Source organism: Camellia sinensis, chromosome 15, assembly GCF_055761805.1.
Source record: "Camellia sinensis isolate YWXY chromosome 15, ASM5576180v1, whole genome shotgun sequence".
Taxonomy (NCBI): Eukaryota; Viridiplantae; Streptophyta; class Magnoliopsida; order Ericales; family Theaceae; genus Camellia; species Camellia sinensis.
This window is the reverse complement of record NC_138975.1, coordinates 140,818,130-140,837,562: the sequence shown is the minus strand read 5'-3', so window position 1 is coordinate 140,837,562 and position 19,433 is coordinate 140,818,130. Positions and strand designations below refer to the sequence as shown.

The 19,433-nt window shown below is 36.5% G+C and overlaps 1 protein-coding gene and 1 long non-coding RNA gene across 2 annotated transcripts; one reads left to right on the top strand and one right to left on the bottom strand.

Annotated features, from left to right (window-relative positions):
- The first annotated feature begins 2,207 nt into the window (after positions 1-2,207).
- LOC114283677 (protein argonaute 5) lies at positions 2,208-7,373 on the top strand. The gene is made up of 19 exons (XM_082909900.1): positions 2,208-2,332; positions 2,475-2,584; positions 2,869-2,972; positions 3,526-3,664; positions 3,765-3,881; positions 4,039-4,149; positions 4,222-4,293; positions 4,604-4,720; positions 4,824-4,992; positions 5,072-5,193; positions 5,288-5,425; positions 5,497-5,639; positions 5,727-5,789; positions 5,880-5,943; positions 6,109-6,244; positions 6,339-6,412; positions 6,587-6,681; positions 6,798-6,829; positions 6,946-7,373. Exons 1-19 carry the CDS (start codon positions 2,311-2,313, stop codon positions 7,119-7,121), a joined length of 2,004 nt encoding a protein of 667 aa, XP_082766026.1. The 5' UTR covers positions 2,208-2,310; the 3' UTR covers positions 7,122-7,373.
- Positions 7,374-14,417: 7,044 nt separating this feature from the next.
- Positions 14,418-18,910, bottom strand: LOC145813534 (uncharacterized). The gene is made up of 3 exons (XR_014356667.1): positions 18,705-18,910; positions 17,027-18,078; positions 14,418-14,631 (listed from the first exon to the last, which is right to left on the bottom strand). It is a non-coding gene; the product is annotated as an uncharacterized LOC145813534 (long non-coding RNA).
- Positions 18,911-19,433: the final 523 nt, after the last annotated feature.

The window sequence follows — 19,433 nt, the reverse complement described above, 5'->3', positions numbered from 1 at the left end:
TGCCATCAATAGTAAAGATCTAAAAAGGTTGTAAGAGTCTCATAAAAAGAGTCTCAATCATTATTTAAAAATAAAATAATTATAATTTAAATATAATATTTTATTTTATTAAATTTTAATTTATTTTATCATTTTATAACTAATTTAATAAAAAAAAATTAAAAACAATCACATCCCAAACGATACCAAAATCTCTTTTTTTTTTTTTTTTCTTCTCTCAATCTTCTCTCTCTCTTCAACTTCCCATATCTCCTCTCTCTTCAACTTCCCAACATACCCACGCCTCTCTCTCTCTCCGTATAAATGTACCCATCACTATCACACTAATCACACTATCACTGTTTTGATTCTCACACACGCCACTTCTCTCTCTCTCTCTCATCAGTTTGAAAACTGAAGAACAATGTCAGGACGTGGCCGTGGACGTGGCCGTGGTGGAAGAGGCCAACCTCGCCATGACCGTCCCTCACCGTCGCCGGCATCATCTTCTGGTGGCCGCGGTGGTAACCACCACATACCACCACCGGCATCATCTCAGTTTCCAGCTCTTTCCTCTCCGACTCCACCATTGGCTTCATCTTCGGCTTCTTTGAGCCGCGACATGCAACTGAAACTGACTCTTCAATCTCCGGCTCCGGCTCAGCTTACGCTTCCTCCGGTGGTTCAAACGCCGCCTCCGCCGCAGTCTGTGAAGGAAGCAGTGCAGCCACCTCCTGCGTCGTCGAAGGCGGTTCGGCTTCCGGCGCGTCCTGGGTTCGGTACAGCCGGCCAAAAATGCGTTGTTAGAGCGAATCACTTTATGGTTCAAGTCGCTGAGAGAGATCTACATCACTACGACGTAAGTCTCTCTCTCTCTCTCTCTCTCTCGTTTTATGTATATGACATCTTTATTTATTTCTGTATTTTATATATTTGAATATTTGAATGTAATGTATATATTGTATCATGTACAATGTGTGTATGTTTATGTATTTATGTAAATCTGATTTTTTTTTTTTTGGGTATGTATTTGGGTGTGTATAAGCTAGTCTTATGCATTTATTACCTCTGAGAATATTGCTATTTGAAATTTCTTTTGTATTTTTTCATTTTTTGAAATGCCTCAAACCTCCGTTTTATACAAGTACAACATATACATGTGTTTATATTGTTTATCAATTTCATATCCTTGTCTTATGGGTTAACATATTAATGTTAAAATCTTGAGTTTTGATTGCTTGCTTAGTTTTTTTTTTTTTTTTAATTGCTATTTTTGTCCATGTATAATGTAGATGCAAATAATAGAAGTTTTTATGAACCAAGATAGTTTATGAAATATTTTGCCTGCTCTTTTTGAGTTTGTATACTGTGTTGCATAATAGTTTATTGGTTTCAGTTTTGTTTCTGTTGGCATTGCTGTTTTGTAATTTGCCTCTCTACAACTAATTCTTGTTATGGTTAAATCACAATTTCACTTAATGATATATATAGGTATCAATCACACCTGAGGTTATTTCCAAAAAACTCCATCGGGAAATCATTAACAAGCTTGTTGAATTGTACCGTGAGTCACATTTGGGCAAGCGGCAGCTAGCTTATGATGGAAGGAAGAGTGTCTACACTGCTGGGCCTTTGCCTTTTTCTTCCAAGGACTTTGTCATCAAGCTCGTCGACCAAGATAGAGGAGCAAGGTTATCTCTATTTTGTGGTTTCATTGCAGTTTGTTATAGTTGAGTTGTAAGAGCATTGAAAATAGTAACCTTATTATCAATTGCTTTTCAACTCAAATGGAAAACTCACTTTAATCTTTTTCTTATTGATTTTGAGTAAGATGGTGGCTCGTATGTCATTATCTAGATGCGAATTTGTGCCAACAAGAAAATATGGTATGCTTTAGTTGAAGTTAATGCTATGCTTGCCTTAATTGCAGGAAGGATCGTGAATTTAAGGTCTCAATCAAATTTGCTGCTAAACCTGACATACATCATCTTCAAGAATTCATGCGTGGTAGACAACTTGATACCCCACAAGAAACTATACAAGTTCTTGATGTGGTTTTAAGGGCAACACTATCGATGAAGTGATTTCTCTCACTGACCAATAACTATTATTAAGTTTTTTTTTTTTGGTTTGAACTCTTGTTTTGTTTCTTTTTATCTTGGTCATGTGGTATATCAATTTCTGGGAACTGGGGTGATTGATTTTGAAGCTTTTGATTGCAGTAATGCAGTTGTGGGAAGGTCATTCTTCTCTCCAAGCTTTGGTGTAGGTGACCTTGGAAATGGATTTCAATATTGGAAAGGATTCTATCAAAGTCTTCGTCCTATTCAGATGGGCCTCTCCCTTAATATTGGTACAAATATTTTTCAATTTTCCACTCCCTCTTCCCATTTTTTAGGAAATATATAGCATTGGCTGAGATTATTATGGGCCTGCTCCAAAAATTATGATGTTGTTGATCATTCTTAATCGGGCATCTAAATGTTGTTTTGCAGATATGTCAGCCAGAGCATTCTACGAACCCATTCTTGTTACTAACTTTGTTGCAAAGTATTTCAATGTTAAGGATTTGACAAGGCCTCTATCCGATCAAGATTGTCTTAAGGTATTTTTTGGTAGCTAGAACTCATGACATACAGTAGGATTTTATATTAATTTGTTGAAAAGTGAATACTAAAAATTTTAGGCTGAGATGGAACAAAACTGAGGGTTACGATATAGACTGAAGGTGAAGAAATGGGATTTCCATGACTAGATGCTATTCTTATAAGCATTTTGCTATTTTTTCTTTTGGGTGGTGGTGGTTATATTTCTGGTCAATATTAATATTTCAGGTTTAATGTTTTCTTTTTCCAAATTACTGGAACTGATTTTGTTTGTTATTATCAGGTCAAGAGAGCTCTCAGAGGCATTAAGGTTGAACTTGCTCACAGGAAGCATGTTCAGTGCCGTAGAATTTCAGGCTTGTCAGTTCAACCAACCAATCAGTTAACGTAAGTTAATAATCAGTATTATTTCTGTATGTGTTACACTGACATGTTTATTACATGATGAAGTGCTCTTTGTTTCCTCTAGTACATTTATTTAACACAATTGTGTCGTCATGTGAGGATGTAACAAAAACAAAGAAGCACACAACTTGTTCTGCTGATGTTCTGTATCAGATTTAAGAATGTCTGTCGGTGGTAACATCATAATCATATTGTTCTTTGGGTTTGAGCATCGGGGTTGTTAGGGATATTTTCTTGTTTTATTGTGTTTATGTATCAATGGAACTTGTGTTAACTTTGGCAATATGTTTGGCACTCATCCCAAGTTAGTACCTCATAGCTAATTTGTTGTTTTTGTATCTAGCAAATTGCTTCAATTGCATCCTACTACTACAATTGTACAAAAGTTCTTATTTGAGCATTGGGATGTTTTCTTATATACATATATCTTTTTGTTTAGAGTATTATCATTGATCAAACTTCTTTTCATATTGGTTTTAACTCTTTTTTTTGTTAATTTTTTTTATGCGCCTTTGACACTTGTATTGAATTACAGGTTCCCTCTTGATGACACTGGTGAAAAGATGTCAGTTGTTGAGTACTTTCGTCAGAAATACAATATTATACTTGAATATGCATTCTTGCCTGCACTTGTAGCTGGAAGTGATGCCAAACCTGTTTATCTGCCCATGGAGGTTTCTTCAATTATTTCGACTTTTGATATGTTTTCTGTTATTTGTGTCTTGTTTACTACACTTGTGACTTTAGTTGACAATGGTAGTTCTTTTGCTATAGATTTGCAAGATTGCTGAAGGGCAAAGGTACTCTAAAAAGTTGAATGAGAAGCAGGTGAGTGCCCTGTTAAAGGCAACCTGTCAACGTCCTGATGTAAGAGAGGGCAGTATTAAGCAGGTATGAGTTGTGTTCAGATTTTAAATGTATTCTGTTGCTGGAAGTTCTTGGCTTTGGTTATTTTGATTATTAAATAAAAAAGACCTTGGTGATGAAATTGTTCTCTTTTTATGTCTGGTCCATAGTATTTCTTACTAGACATAGATTGACTCTACAGATCGTTCGCCATAATAATTACAACAACGATAAGCTTGTGAATGAAGAATTTGGTATTCAAGTGAGGGCTGAACTTGCATCTGTTGATGCACGAGTTCTCCCACCTCCAAGGGTAATCTTCTGTGAATGAATCATTTTTATTTTCCATGTGTGAATGAGTCTAACATTGACTTTGGTGGTTCAGCTCAAGTATCATGATACTGGGAGAGAGACACAGGTTGATCCAAGGGTCGGTGTATGGAACATGATTGACAAGGTGAAACAGCAGTTATATTTTTGTGTTGTTGGTGATTGTTGGAATAAACCTGGGACGATTACCATATGATTCTTAAGTGTGTAGATTGATGTGGTTCTTTTTTTTCCCTTGTGGGTTGGATGCATCAAGAAAAAATGACAATACATTGTACAAATCTTTTGTCTGTATGGTATCTTTCAGAATTGTAGATTTCTATCAAATGGTTGATTTTCATTCACTATTTTTTTCTCCTGTCTGTTGGCTAGAACTAAAAAAATACTATTTTGGTTCTTCAGCAGCTAGATGACATTTAGTACTTGTGATTTTGTAGAAAATGGTTAATGGTGGCAAGGTGGAATTCTGGACATGCATCAGCTTTTCACGATCTAGAATTAATTTGGACCAGTTCTGCTGTGAATTGATTTCTATGTGTCGTAGTAAAGGGATGGTATAGATTTATCATTATATGCATGCAGTTGTCCATTTCAGTCGTTGCTGAACTAGAAAGAAAGAACCTGATGTTTTTGGTTTCCTTTTGATGAATGTGCAAGGATTTCAATGAGCCTTTCCTTCCTATTAAATCGGCATATCCTGGTCAAATTGAGAAGGATCTCCATGATATTCATGCCTGTTCTACTGAAAAATTAGCAAACATGGGATTGACAGGGAAGCAACTTCAGTTGTTAATTATTGTTTTGCCTGATGTCAGCGGGTCATATGGTTTGTTGTTGTACCCAGAATTTGAAATTTGCTCAGAGATGTGGTTGTTTACTTGCGTGACATTTTTTGTGTTTTACAGGAAAGATCAAAAGAGTGTGTGAAACAGAGTTGGGCATTGTCTCACAATGCTGTCAACCTAGGCAAGCACAAAAGAATAATAAACAGTATCTAGAAAATTTGTCTCTCAAGATAAATGTGAAGGTTGTATATCTGTTCAAATGTTCATATCAATTTAGGTTAAATTTTATTCTTTATATTATATGTGTCTATGGCTAATTGTTTTAAACTTCAATAGGTTGGGGGTCGAAACACTGTGTTGATGAGCGCTATTGAAAGAAGAATCCCGTTTGTGACTGATCGCCCTACAATCATCTTTGGAGCTGATGTAACTCATTCTCAACCTGGGGATGACGCAAGCCCATCCATTGCTGCGGTATGTCGTCTAGCATCTAAGCAAGAGCATCATGGAATTTTTTTGATGAAAGTTGGATTTATATTTTACAGGTGGTTGCTTCAATGGATTGGCCTGAGGTAACAAAGTATAGAGGACTGGTTTCTGCACAAGGACACAAGGAAGAAATCATCCAGGATCTCTATAAAACATATCAGGATCCTCAAAGGGGCACTGTTCATTGTGGAATGATTAGGTAAAAAGTCCACAACATTACTTGAATGTGTTTTTATAATTTTTCGTAACATCTTTTCTTATTTTTTATTTATTTACATTTTTTCAGGGAGCTGTTAATAGCTTTCAAGACATCAACTGGGCAGAAGCCTCATAGAATTATATTCTACAGGTGAATACATGCTCCGGGGGTATGCAACTATGCTAATGTTATTAATACCTGTTCTGTACAACTATGCTAATCTTGTTTTTAATCTTGTAGAGATGGTGTTAGCGAAGGTCAATTCAACCAAGTTTTGCTCCACGAAATGGATGCAATCCGAAAGGTATATGTTTATACTGTCTTACTGATTGGGATGGTATTAAATAACACTAGTGTATTGGTGATATGGTCATATGTCTGGCGATATATCGGTGAATAGTGGCGATGTATCGGTGAATTTTCTCCTTTTACATTGTTTTTTTACATATAAACCTGCTTTTTTTGTCAGGCTTGTGTTTCGTTAGAGGAACACTATCTGCCACGTGTAACCTTTGTTGTGGTGCAAAAGAGACACCACACACGCCTTTTCCCTGCAGATCATAATGATCGTCGTTCAACAGATAGGAGTGGCAACATTCTGCCAGGTTTCAGACTTTGCCCCTCGTTATGAGTTTGTACGATGCCTTGTTTTGGAACCCATTGTTGTATATTGATGATTATTTGCATGGTTGTGATCAGGTACGGTTGTGGACACCCACATTAGCCACCCTAATGAATTTGACTTTTACCTATGTAGCCATGCCGGAATTCAGGTAAAGCAATGTTCAAGTTATTTTCATTTTATTTTCTTGCAAGCATTTGATAATGATGGAAATTTTGCAAGAAAGATAGAAATTTAAAATTTTAGTTATACAAATTCAGTGTTGTAGATTTTAAGACAGATTTCCGTGACAAATGTCAATTGTTTTTTGTATCTGTCTGAGTAGGGCACAAGCCGTCCTACACACTATCACGTGCTGTACGATGAGAACCAATTCAGTGCTGATGCCTTGCAAACACTGACAAACAGTTTGTGTTACACGTATTTCTTCTCCTCTCTTGACTTGAAGATTTTCAATCTCTAAATATATATATATTTTTCTCATTATTTTGGTGAAGTTTTTTAAATTTCTACTAACAATTATTTTCTTTCTTCAGCTACGCAAGGTGCACTAGATCTGTTTCCATAGGTTTGTCCTTCATCTGTCGACTCTTTTCATTTTGTTCTTTAATTATAGACAGTAATTTGTGCAAAAATTGTTCTTCCAACAAATAATCCTTAACTTTAATCCATTATTAAATGCAGTGCCTCCTGCTTACTATGCCCATTTGGCTGCCTTTCGTGCTCGCTTCTATATCGAGGGAGATACTTCTGAAAATGAATCAACTAGCGGTGGAAGGAATACAAGGGAGAGGAGTATAGAGGTCCGACCACTACCTGCGATCAAAGCAAACGTCAAAGATGTTATGTTTTACTGCTAAGTAGTAGCTAACTGCCTGTGTTTTGTTTTATACATTTTGGGCGATCTGCGTATATTTAGTGTTTTTTTGGCCGACAAGTAGAATTCATGCTTTCGACTTGAATGCGTAGCTCGTAGGTTTTTATTTTTTGGTGCTGGCCAGTTTCTTTTTGGCGCGGATATTTTTTTGTGTGCTGCTGGCCAGATTATGATATTTTGCTTAGTGCTGGTAATGTATGAACTTTTATATTTGAATTGGCAAAGGATTGTTCATGTTGATGTGTCTCGAAAGAAATTTAAACTTGTGTAGAGAACACAAGCTTTTTATTCATATTCAATATTTGTATTTTTTTTGTTAACAGAACGATCTGAGTAATTTTGTTCTATTTCTTCTCTATTCTATTTGTATTGGTTTAATGAGAGGAGAGAATTACTTACCCAAAAAAAGGAGAAAATTACAATTATTTGATCAGAGTAGTTTAGGTATATAAAAAGTTTATCTCTACACATGATTTCATTTTGCATGTTTTTTCACTCCTAGATATATGATATAATAAGATCTACATTAAATACATGTGGAATTCACCGAGTAAATACGAAAAAATTGAAATTATTTGTAGTTTTTTCATATGAAAAACATTACAGTGGTTCAAAACCATCAATAATTTGGCCATGCACCTCTTTAAATTAAATTGTTAAATTGATTTTTACGGAGGATATAAGAAAGTGCTACTATATATTAAAAAAACAAAAGAAAGAAGAATAAATGTTGTACATATATATATTTCACCATTTTGGATTTTTTTTTTTGGTTGAAGTTGTTTAGATCTTTCTAGGGGAAATTACAATTCACATTATTTTTTAAAAAATAATTACAAAATCATATTGATAAAATTTTTCACTGATTTATAATTATTTTTTTTTGGAAGTCCTTGTATCATACATTTTTCAAGTTGGGGTTACTGTGTGCCCTACCCATTTTTCTTGTATCAAAGATGGAGCTGACAAATTAGTATTTTTATAGGTCTGCAGATCTGTTTTTCACCCAAAAACAGGAAAAACAAAACAAAAAACAAAAAAAATTGACTCTGCAGAATGCTGCTTGGAGCCAGCTTGTTTGTGCAAACAATAGTTGAATTTTCAAATTATTTCAAAAATATTTCTCTACTTATCAAATGATTTAAGAAGTAAGTTAAAAATTAATTTTTAATTTTTTTGTTTGAAAAAATATATAAAAAAATAGAGGTGATGTAATTCAGAAAAACCAAAAAGCCAATAAATTGGCTTTTAACATACTTTTCAAAATAGACCGACATCTCAAATGACCAGTTACCTCACCTGTATTTTTTTGGAAAATAGTTTGTGTAATATATGAATTTTGATTGGCCTAAAATATTAGATTTCATATTCCAAAAGTGTATTGATCTCACTTAAAACTGTAGTTTTCATTATTTTTCACTAATAAAACAATGTGTATGCATGCTTGCTGAAAAGTACTAAATGGAGCACGGCGGATCACTCGCTCGGAGACCGGAGGACGGCGCAGGGATGAAAGGCCTCTCCACGGCAACTGACCAACAGCACAACCAAGACTTGAATGTTGACTCGGAGCAATCAGCTGAGGAAGAGGACTTACTGGAACGCCATCTAAGGAAGAAGAGCAGCACTTTGGTAGGAAATGTTATTATCGATCGTTCTTTCAGGGAGGTTCTCTCCTCCCCACTTGGCCTAAAAGTTGGTGCCAGAGAAACATACCACCGGGAAATCTCAGAAAATCTGGAAGAAGAAAGTGAACGATGTTCAAATTTTGGCGCCCTTTGCCCAAGATCAGATTGTCACCTCGTTGACCCACCTACCCACAATTGTTCCTTCGGTCAGTAACCTTTCAGCCACCCCTTTTGTCCCTCTTCATAACTCTTTCAATTGTCTTTCGGACCCAACTTTACCTTCATTGGAAACTGTTCCTAGTACCACTTACACCGTTATAGCTTCATCCCCTACCTTACCTCCTGGTACCTCTATATCTGATGCTGCAAATTCTGATCCTCTAGGATCTCGTTTACTTACCCTTTTGTCTTGTCCTATCCCCACCTCGATTGGTATGCCTTTTGTTGCTTTATCACCTCTCACCTCGCTTGCCATTACCACTGCCTCGTCATTCTCTCACCCCTTCCCTAGATCTCACCATGCCTCGCTGAACCCACCATCCCAGAACCCCTCGCAGTAGCCCAAGCCAACTGCCCAGCCCCAATTAGGAATGACAATTTGAACCCGACCCGACGGGGACCCGACCTCCCGACTTTGATTAACATGGTTTTTTTTCAACAAAAAAAAAAAATCCTCAGTCATTTTCGGGCCGGGGACGGTGATAAGTGCTTCCGCCCTGGCCCAACCTGGGCCCCGTTCCCTGTCCCGTTTTTGCCCCACCTCCCTCTCCTCTCTCACTCACCTACCCACTAATATATATACTCCTCTCTCTCTCACCTCAATTCTAACAATCCCAAAACAAACACACCTCTTCTCCTCTCTCTTATTTTAGATCTTTCTCTTTCTCTTTCTCTCATCTCAGATCTAATCCTTCTTCCTCCACCTCTCTCTGTCTCTCATCTCTCCGCCGCCATGGCCGCACTTCGTTTCTTGATACAGGCGGTGCAACCAGAGTCTCCTTCTTCTCTCTTCAACTCGTTGCACCAGAACTTTGACAGCTCTGCCGTAACCAGAGTCTCCATCTTCTCTCTCAAGCTCGTCGCCTGTCAGCAATCGAGACCTCTCTTCTCTTTCCTTATGTGTGTGTGTGTGCGTATGATGATGATGATGATGGCGACTCAGATCTCAGATCTGCAGATGTGTGTGTATGTGTGTATTGATGATGATGATGACGACTCAAAATCTCAGATCTCAGATCTGCAGATGTGTTTGTGTGTGTGTGCGGTGACGATGATGACGACGACGACTCAGCTCTGTAACTTCGTCACCGTCGGGGATTTTTTGAGGTTTGGAAAACCCGATCTCCATTAGGAGGCGGAGGCGGGGGCGAGGGCGGGGGGATGATGGGTTCCCCGCTGGGGATCAGGGGTGGGGACGAAAAATTCCATACTTTCAGGGATCGGGGACTGGGAGTGCAATCCCCAGCCCCGGCTCGGCCCGTTGCCATTTCTAGTCTCCACACAGCTCCAGCCATCCCCATTTTGTTTGACCAATGTAAAGGGTCAAAACCATTCGGGTTGGTTCACGAAGACAACAGCTGGATACTCCAGAGTGGACGACCGACTACTTGAGATGCTCCAAGGAGACCTAACCTTTGTACTGGGCTGGTACGATCCAGAGATTATGAATATTTGGATGAGTCTCTCTCCCTTTCTCCCTCTCCCATCCCACCTACTGCATCGTCAGACAGTGGTTGTCACATTTCTATCAACTTCATTCACTCATGCAACCGACTTCCCCCATTAAATGATCTAAATGAATCAAGTGATCATGCCCAACTTAGGACTTCTGACAAATAGTCAACCTGTACTGGAACATCTGGTAGAGGAGACCTTTCTCTCTGCCCTGTCCTTACCATTAACCAACCACGTGTGACTTGTATCAGTTCCTTGGGAAATTATTCTTTGGGGTCATCTTAACTAGGTGATTCTAGTAGAGCACTCTCCACTACTCCAACACCTTCGCATTACTGCCAACTCTTGCATAATGCACGAAAATCCAGAGTTCGAACATGTGATTCAGATGTTCTCATTCCTTCACACCGCAGAAGTAGAAGTTTTGGGCCTAGAATGGATTTCACAAGAGACCGAGGTGTTGAAAAAGGAGGAGTTTGCACTTCCTCCACTCCCTCTGTTTAAGTCTCCAATGAAGGTTTTTTTTTGGAATTGTCGTGGGGTGGCCAACCCTCACTTTCAAAGGCATTTTCGTAGTTTGATGGAAGAACATCACCCCTGCCTTGTTGTTATCACCGAAACATGTGTTGGTGGAGTTAGAGGCAAATACATTTGCAAGAGTTTGGGTTTCCCAAATTTTCATATTACTGAGCCCCATTGGTTTTGCTAGTGGTATTTGGTTACTGTGGAATAGCCTTGAAATCCATTGCGACGTCCTCTCGGTCACGCAACAGGAGATCCACGCGTGTATCTAGGTTTTATCTCAACCTTCTTCATGGTTTTTTTCTGCTATTTATGCAAGTCCTTATTTTAATAGTTAAAAGCTTCTGTGGGATAATCTTAAGGTTTTTGCTAACTTCCATCATATGCCTTGGCTGTTAATGGGAGATTTCAATGAAATTCTTACTAGTGTTGAGAAGTTTGGCAGCTAACCTATTGACACTAGGAGAGTTCTATTGTTTAAAGATTGTTTGGACCATTGTGGGTTGATGGATATGGGTTTTTCTGGGCCTCGCTTTACATGGAATAACCATAAATAGGTGGGGCAATTCATTAGTGAAAGATTGGATAGAAGCCTGTGCAATGAACACTGGGCTTAACTTTTTCCTGATAATAAAATTCTCAATCTTCCTAGGCTTCACTCGGACCATTGCCCTATTCTTTTACATACTCAGGCCCTCCACCCCCCATCTTGGCTTGTCCTTTTCGTTTTGAAACCATAGGGTTATTTGATCCCCCTCTTAATGTTGTGGTCTCCGACAGTTAGGTTAATTCTATCTTTTTTCTTTAAGGGGCTAATTTGTTTGTCGAAAAAGTTTCTATTTGGAACCGTAATACGTTTGGTAACATTTTCTTGGGGAAGAAAAAGCTTGCCAATAGAATTCTAGGTGTCCAGTGTTCCTTAGACTCTGGTCCCTCATAGTTTCTTCTTCGACTCGAAGAGTCTCTCATCTTTGATTATAATCATATTCTTCGTCTGAAGGAAGAATTTTGGGCTCTCAAGAGTCGGGTCAATTTCATTCTTGATGGGTATAGAAATACTAAATTTTTCCACCAAACTACCATTTCTCATCGCAAACACAACAAAATTTTTGCTTTGAAAAACTCCAATAATGTTTGGGTGTATAAGGTCGACACTATTAAGAATGATATTCTGCTTTACTTCAAAAATCTTTTCATATGTTCCCTCTTTCAATCTCAGCGTTCTGAGTCGATTTTCTATTTGCTCCCTTCTATTGATTCGGTATATCACTCCTCCCTTTCGACTACACCCTTCCAAAATGAGATCAAGAAAGTTCTTTGGTCTTTCAAACCTTTGAAGGCTCTCGGACTTGATGGTCTCCACCCCATTTTTTCCCACAAATTTTGGCTGGCCCTGGCCCCTTCACTTGTCAAAGTGGTTACGGATGCTTTTGAATCTGGTCATATTAATCCGAATATCAACAAAACTCTCATTTGCCTCATTCCCAAAGTCTCTAATCCTGAGATGATCACTCAATTCTGTTCTATTGGCCTGTGCAACACTATGTATAAACTCATCACTAAAATCCTGGTTGCTAGACTTCGCCCCCTACTAGATGATCTTATCAGCCCACCCCAAACTAGTTTTATCCCGGGTAGAAGATGAGTGGATAATGTGGTCATCGTGCAAGAGGTGGTTCACAGCTGTAAAGAGAAAAAAGGCAGGAAAGGCAACATGTTGATCATATTTGATTTGGATGAAGCTTACGATCGATTAGAATGGAGTTTCATCCACACTGTGCTTAGATCCTTTAATTTCCCGCCTATTTGGATTGATCTCATCATGTCTTGTGTCACTTCTAACTTTCTAGCCGTCTTGTTCAATGGAGCGAAAACTGAGGAATTTTCACCTTTTAGAGGTATTAGGCAAGGGGATCCCATTTCTCCTTACATTTTTATTCTTTGCTTGGAATATTTGTCCTTTAGGATCTCTGATGCCTGCACTACTAATGGCTGGACTCCTATCTGGGTTTCACGCAATGGCCCCTTATTATCTCACTTATTTTTTTCCGATGATCTTATCCTTTTTGGGGAAGCTTCGGAAGCTAACTGTCTTTGTATCTCTCTCATTTTGAAAGCGTTTTGTGAGTTATCTGGTCAAAAAATCAGTTTCAGCAAATCCAAAGTTTTCTTTTCCGTGAATGTCCAGGAAAACGTGCAACGCCATTTTTCCTCCTCTTTGAATATACCTATCACCAGGAATCTAGAGAAGTATTTGGGCTGTCCCATTCACCATTCTAGGCCCAACAAGGCGTCTTTCCAATTTTTAATTAATAAGATTCAAGGCAAGCTTGCTGGGTGGAAAAACAAGATGTTATCCTTTGCTGGCCGTGTTACTTTCATCAAAGCAGTGAATGCTGCTATTCCTACTCACATCATGCAGTGTAACTTCATTCCCATGTCTGTATCCAATACACTACAAGAATTCGCACTTTTGCCGACTAAAAAGTTAGTCGGCAAAAGTTATCCGCGACTAATTTTTTTTGTCGCCACTTTGGTCGCCAATTGAGGGTCGCGGAAAGTAATTTTTAGTCGCGAAAAAGTTATATTTGCCGACTAAATTTTTGTTCACTAAGTATATAGTTACTGCGAATAATCCATTTAGTAGCTAAAACACTTTAGTCGCGAAAAGTCATATTTTCCCGACCAAACATGTTAGTCGCCAATTCGCACATTCAACGACCAAATAGTTTAGTCGGCAATTGTGGTCCATTTCCACGACCAACAAATTTGGTCGGCAATTGTCACATTCCGCGACCAAAAAGTTTGGTCGGCAATACATTCCATGACGAACAAGTTTGGTCAGCAAATGGCACATTCCACGACCAACAAGTTTGGTCGGCAAATAGCACATTCCACAACTAAAAAGATTGGTCATCAATTGTCACATCCACCACCAAACATGTTAGTCGTGAAAAAGAATGTTTGCGCCACTAAAACTTTAGTCGGCAATTGACCTATTAGCGATGAATTCCTTTTTGGTCGCCAAAATTAATGACTTTAACGACTAATTATTTAGTCGGCAAAAGTATTAGTTATCTTTCCTAACTAATCAATTGGTTGCCAAAACAGAAAAAAACAAGATCAACATTTAGTCGCTAACATCCAACAAAATAAACCTATAATTCATAATAATTCATCCAATCCATTCAATATAATATGTAATTTATAAGCATCATTCAAATCAACTGAATCATAAACATTCGACAAAATATAAATCATCCAAGCTGAGCCTGTTTAATGAAAGTCATCAACTATTATAATTTTTCATCCACAAGTAATTTCAAACTACATATTCCTCCAATTAAAAATCCACTTGTAATCTATATAATCATCCAAGTCACATCCATCTAGCATAATAATTTAAAACATAAGAATTAGTTGTTATTATGTTTTAAATTGTTATCCATGCGCATCGATCAAAAAATATACACACTAGTAGTTTATCCAAATATTTTCCATACACATTCATCCAAAAAATATAACTACTAGTCTTTCCAAAAATATAGCTACTAGTCCACCCAAATCTTTTCGATACACATCTATCCAAAAAAATATATATTCCTTCCAAAAATGCTTATAGTGCCAATCAGTCATGTACAATTTAGCTTTGTGCATGAGATAATCCATCTGTACCAAAGAAAATGAGAAATAATGTCAGGTAAATTTTTGTTGAAAATATTTACACATCACTTTATTGTAAAATTGGACAAAAAATGTAAATTCTACATGGCAAGTAAAGGAAACACTTACAAATTAAATGACTATCAATACCATTTTGTAAATAAAACATCATTCATTTGTATATATCAATTGTAACTATTGTTCCACGATATGCCAATATTGACCTATGTTTCAACAATGGAAACTAAGTTAAAATAGTCTTTCTACTTCTGAATAGTTTATATGCTTTGGTTGAACTTTTACTTGGAGGAGGGTAAGTGTGAGAGCGGAGTGGAAGATATGAGGTTGGGATTATCAACACAAGCTCCAGCAAACAACAAACCCATCTCTCTATCAGAAGCATATTACCAAACTAATGTTTGTGTTTTTGTCTAAATAGTTTATATGTTTTTGTCTATATGTTACCAGAGTAATGTATGTGTTTTTGTGAGAGCTTAGTGGAAGATACTTCTGAATAGTTTATATGTTTTTGTCTCTAGCCATCTCCACAACTACTGTTTTCACTTTGGGCTACTACAAGAAGGGGTGCAAACATGCCTTTGTAGCTTGGAAAGAGGGCATCTAATAAAACTTATACTTTAATATGCATACATAGAATCTGAAAATCAATTCCCTCAGAGTGATACGTATTGCAAATCAGCTGATTCACTTGCAATTTTTTATCCCAACAGTAAACCGAGGTGTATTCAAATTGGAGGGGCCACAAACTGGAATGTACTGGCCAATTTCTTGAACCATGGATCACAGAGATAGATACCAAAGCTATATAAAAAAATAATGATAATAACAAGTAAATAAAACAAAAATATTCACATATGTTGTTTTATGATGTCTTCAAGCTTCTAGAAAATTATTTTTATAAATCCAATCCAACATTATAGTTTTTGCTTTCATAGGAAGGCAATCTATTAAAAGCACCAAGAAGGTGTAACATGGTAGGTCTATCTATTGTACAAGATGACTTGCACCACTAGGAAGTTATGTAATCAAATCTAATTCCTTGTAAAATAAGAAATTAATAAAGAAAAATATGCAATTGCCAAAGATAGCAAATTTGAGTTCAGCTCAAATTTAGATACTAGAAAAGAGTAAAAGCTTACCATAACAAACAGCAGCATATAAATCAGGAAATCTATAATTGATAACTGAAAACTTTCCTAAAATAGAAAATACACAAAATTGACAGCCTAAACAAATGCATTTGTGCAAAAGCCAACTTAGGTCACAACAAAGCTGTGTGTTGTTCGTTGGGCCATTTTTAGTCAACAACCTCCATAAAATTGCATAAATATGGTTTCTGTTAAAGTTAAGTTCCATAAGAACTGTTATCGACAAGGATATAGAAAACAAGATTTTAGGTCAAGTCCATATTATGTTGAGTATCTCAATGAGAACCAGCTTGAGTCATGACAAACTATTAAATTAATCAAACTTTAGTGTACTTATTTGAGGCAAAAAGAATACAAACCAAAAGATGGTCCCCAATTCCCAAATCAGTCTTTTTGGGAGCATAATAGTTGGAGATAACCAATACATCAAAATCAGGTTATATTGTAAGATCATATTTAGAAATACAATCCAAATGAAAAGTAAACCATAGATGACACCCTTGCATTCATGATTGCTTATATATGTATTCATGATATTTGTGTTTCTAAATGATTCCTAATTCATTAAATAGGACTCAGCTAGTTGTGGTTGTTATAGCTAATATATTGCCATTCATAGTTATCTAAAAATAATAATCATATTTCTTTTACTTGGATTGGGAATTCAATTTTATGAATCAGATTGCTAAAATTGCTGGAAAAAGAACAGAACAAATAAATAAAAATAAAAATAAAACAATAGTTGGTTTTAATAGAAAAGCAGAGCATCCATGGCATCTCAAATTTATCACTTTGCCATTAGAGCATCTCCAATGGCACAAGGCAAAAACCATTTTTTGGCTTGCTATAGTGCAAAAATAAATAAATAAATAAATAATAAAATAAGCCATTTGAGCCACTATGACCAAAGACTCTCAATATCTATACCCCATTTTGACATTGAAACCAAAGCTCAAGCTCAATCCCCAGATGAGGAGAGCACAGACTCTAATCCATCTTCTCTTACTATGGCTTCTACTTATAGCATTTCAATGACATACCAAGGGTCAAGCTACACGATCAGGCAAGACACCCCTGCCTTCTCTTCATATTCATTGTTGAATGTAATGTTTTTCATTTGCAAGGTACATTATAACGTCTTTTTAGTTTAAACCAAAATAAGAGGGAAGAAAACAAATATAAACATAATAAATGAATTGCTTTAAAGAAGCATAAATGCTAACGAAGCTTACTTTTGCAATTGCGATCCATGTATAGCTGATTTCAAGCTCAGACCTGCAAAACCAGGATCAAGGCAGACCAACGGACAAATTTCAGTGCTTGGGTAAGTATAAAGAGTATTCTCTCCCTTTCTGCTTCATATAGTGCAAAATATATTCTATATGAACAAATATCTAATTGAGTACCTAGCAAAGCAAATGCAGCCAAGGAAAATTCAGTACCTAGCTTCTGAAACTATATTCAAACAATAAACTCATTAGAAAAGAAAATATTATTCGAGTGATTTGTCAACATGTATAACGGTTCTGCATAAGCTAGACTTATATGTTGCAGCTGACTTGGAAGGCATGGGAAAGTTCACCTTGCAGACTTAGCTTCAATGTCCTTTAATATAATCTACCTCTTCCTTTTATTTAATTGTCCTTTGTCATAGCTCAAGGATGCCAAATGCTAGGTCTATATCAAATATACACCCCTGCCAACACCCTCAAATATTGGGATTGGTGGGCATAAAATTATCAAAATATTCAAAAGCTAGCATTCTACACATGTAAAACAGCCTGCTTTGCTGCTTTGATCCATTGATGGGTTTTATGGTTCAACAATTTCTAATTTTTGAAAGAATATGGTGTAGAAGGTTCCCTAAAGAGCACTCAAAAACTTTTGATATAAATATCAGTTTCAAACATCATGTTGGATGTGCAAGTCTTTTCAATCAAACAAAAAAGAATGATTTTCATCATTTGTAAGTAAACCTTAAATGAATAAGCTGTAAACCAAAAAAAAAAAAAAATGCCCACTATATATTGACTAAGATACAATTTGTTTACACATACAGAACTCACTTAAACTACACTCAATTAAGTATACATTTTCATACCGCACGCTTTCGCTTTGATCGCTTACTTCTAAACAAATGAAACCATAAACAAAAAAATGAATAAGAAGCAAATGAAACCATAAACAAATGAAACAAATGAAACCATATTCAACAAACTTTAACATGTTCATATCTGCATTACCTTCCATAAGAACAGACTCCATTCAGGTAGAAGGTTCACACCTGCAATATTATTTCAATAAGAAGCAAAAAAAAAGAAAGGGAAAATTTTTTTACAGGACTAATGGAATTAATGAGTTAACTATCAAAGAAGATAGCAGACAGTTTACATTATTTGATGGGTCTTTCTAATCAATTCTAACTCTTTCTATATCTCAACAATTTCCTAATAATCACCACCACCTAGAATTGATGGCCATTCTACACCTTCTGAAAGCAGCCTTAGATTTCTTTTGTTTAAGCTTGGTAAAGTTCATTATTTGTTACTAGACCAAGAGTATAAATTTATATTCCAAATTTTATAGCTTAATGTTGGTGGTTGGTAGTTAGAATGCCTCTTTATTCATGGTTGAGACACTAACAGATTTTATACTTTCTATTGTCAGAGGCATATTAGCAAACAGGTGGTGTGCATAATTTACACATAAATTAAATTAAAGAAAAAGAACTTGGAAATGAACAAATTGAATCAAAATCAAAATCACATAGGAGATAGACAACTTTGACCAACCCTAGCCTTAAAAAAATCACTTGTTAGGGTTTCGAAAATTAGAAAAAGAGGGAAAGGGGCAGAGTGAGAGCAACAAACAAGTGAGAGAGAGAGAGAGAGAGAGAGAGAGAGAGAGAACTTATCAGATAGCCGTAGTCATCGGTGGTAGTCGCACTTGCGGTGGCGGGCTTTGTCTTTGTGTTTAGAGTCTTCGTCCTCGGCGGGCTTGAAGGATGGGGGCTTGAATGCAGGGGGCTTTGGAGGGAGGTTTCCCAATTTTCTCTGAATATCGTCCCATTGAGTCGAAGCTCCTTTCACGTCCTTGTACACGAAGTGATAGTTCGCCATTTTTGAATCTCCGATCAACTCTCTCTCTCTCCCTATTGTATCGTATTTTGGGGATTTTTTTGTTAGGGATTGGGGATTTGAGATCGTGAGAAACAAAAGGGGAAAAGAAAGGAGGGAATTAGAAAGAGCGGGAAAATGAAAACAAAAAGAAGAAAAAAATAGAAGAGTTAGGATAATTTATTTATTTTTTGTTAAAATAATTTTTTTTTGTAGTTAATGAATTTATTTATTTATTTCATTTTTTTTAGTTACTAAGGTTGAAAATTTATTTGTTTTATTTTTATTTTAATGAAAAAAATTATTTGTTTTTAATTTGGTAGAAGTAGGGGTAATATATTAATGAAAAAAATTTTCAGTTAAAATAAAGTTAATTTTTTGTGGTCAATGAAATTTTTTTTTCTGCGGCCTATTTTTTTTGTTATTAAAAATCAGGAACTAATTTTTTATAGTAGAGGAGAGGGAACCTCAATAGTGGTGAAGGTGGTGGATACAAGGAGGTGGTGGTGGTGGTGGCAGTGAT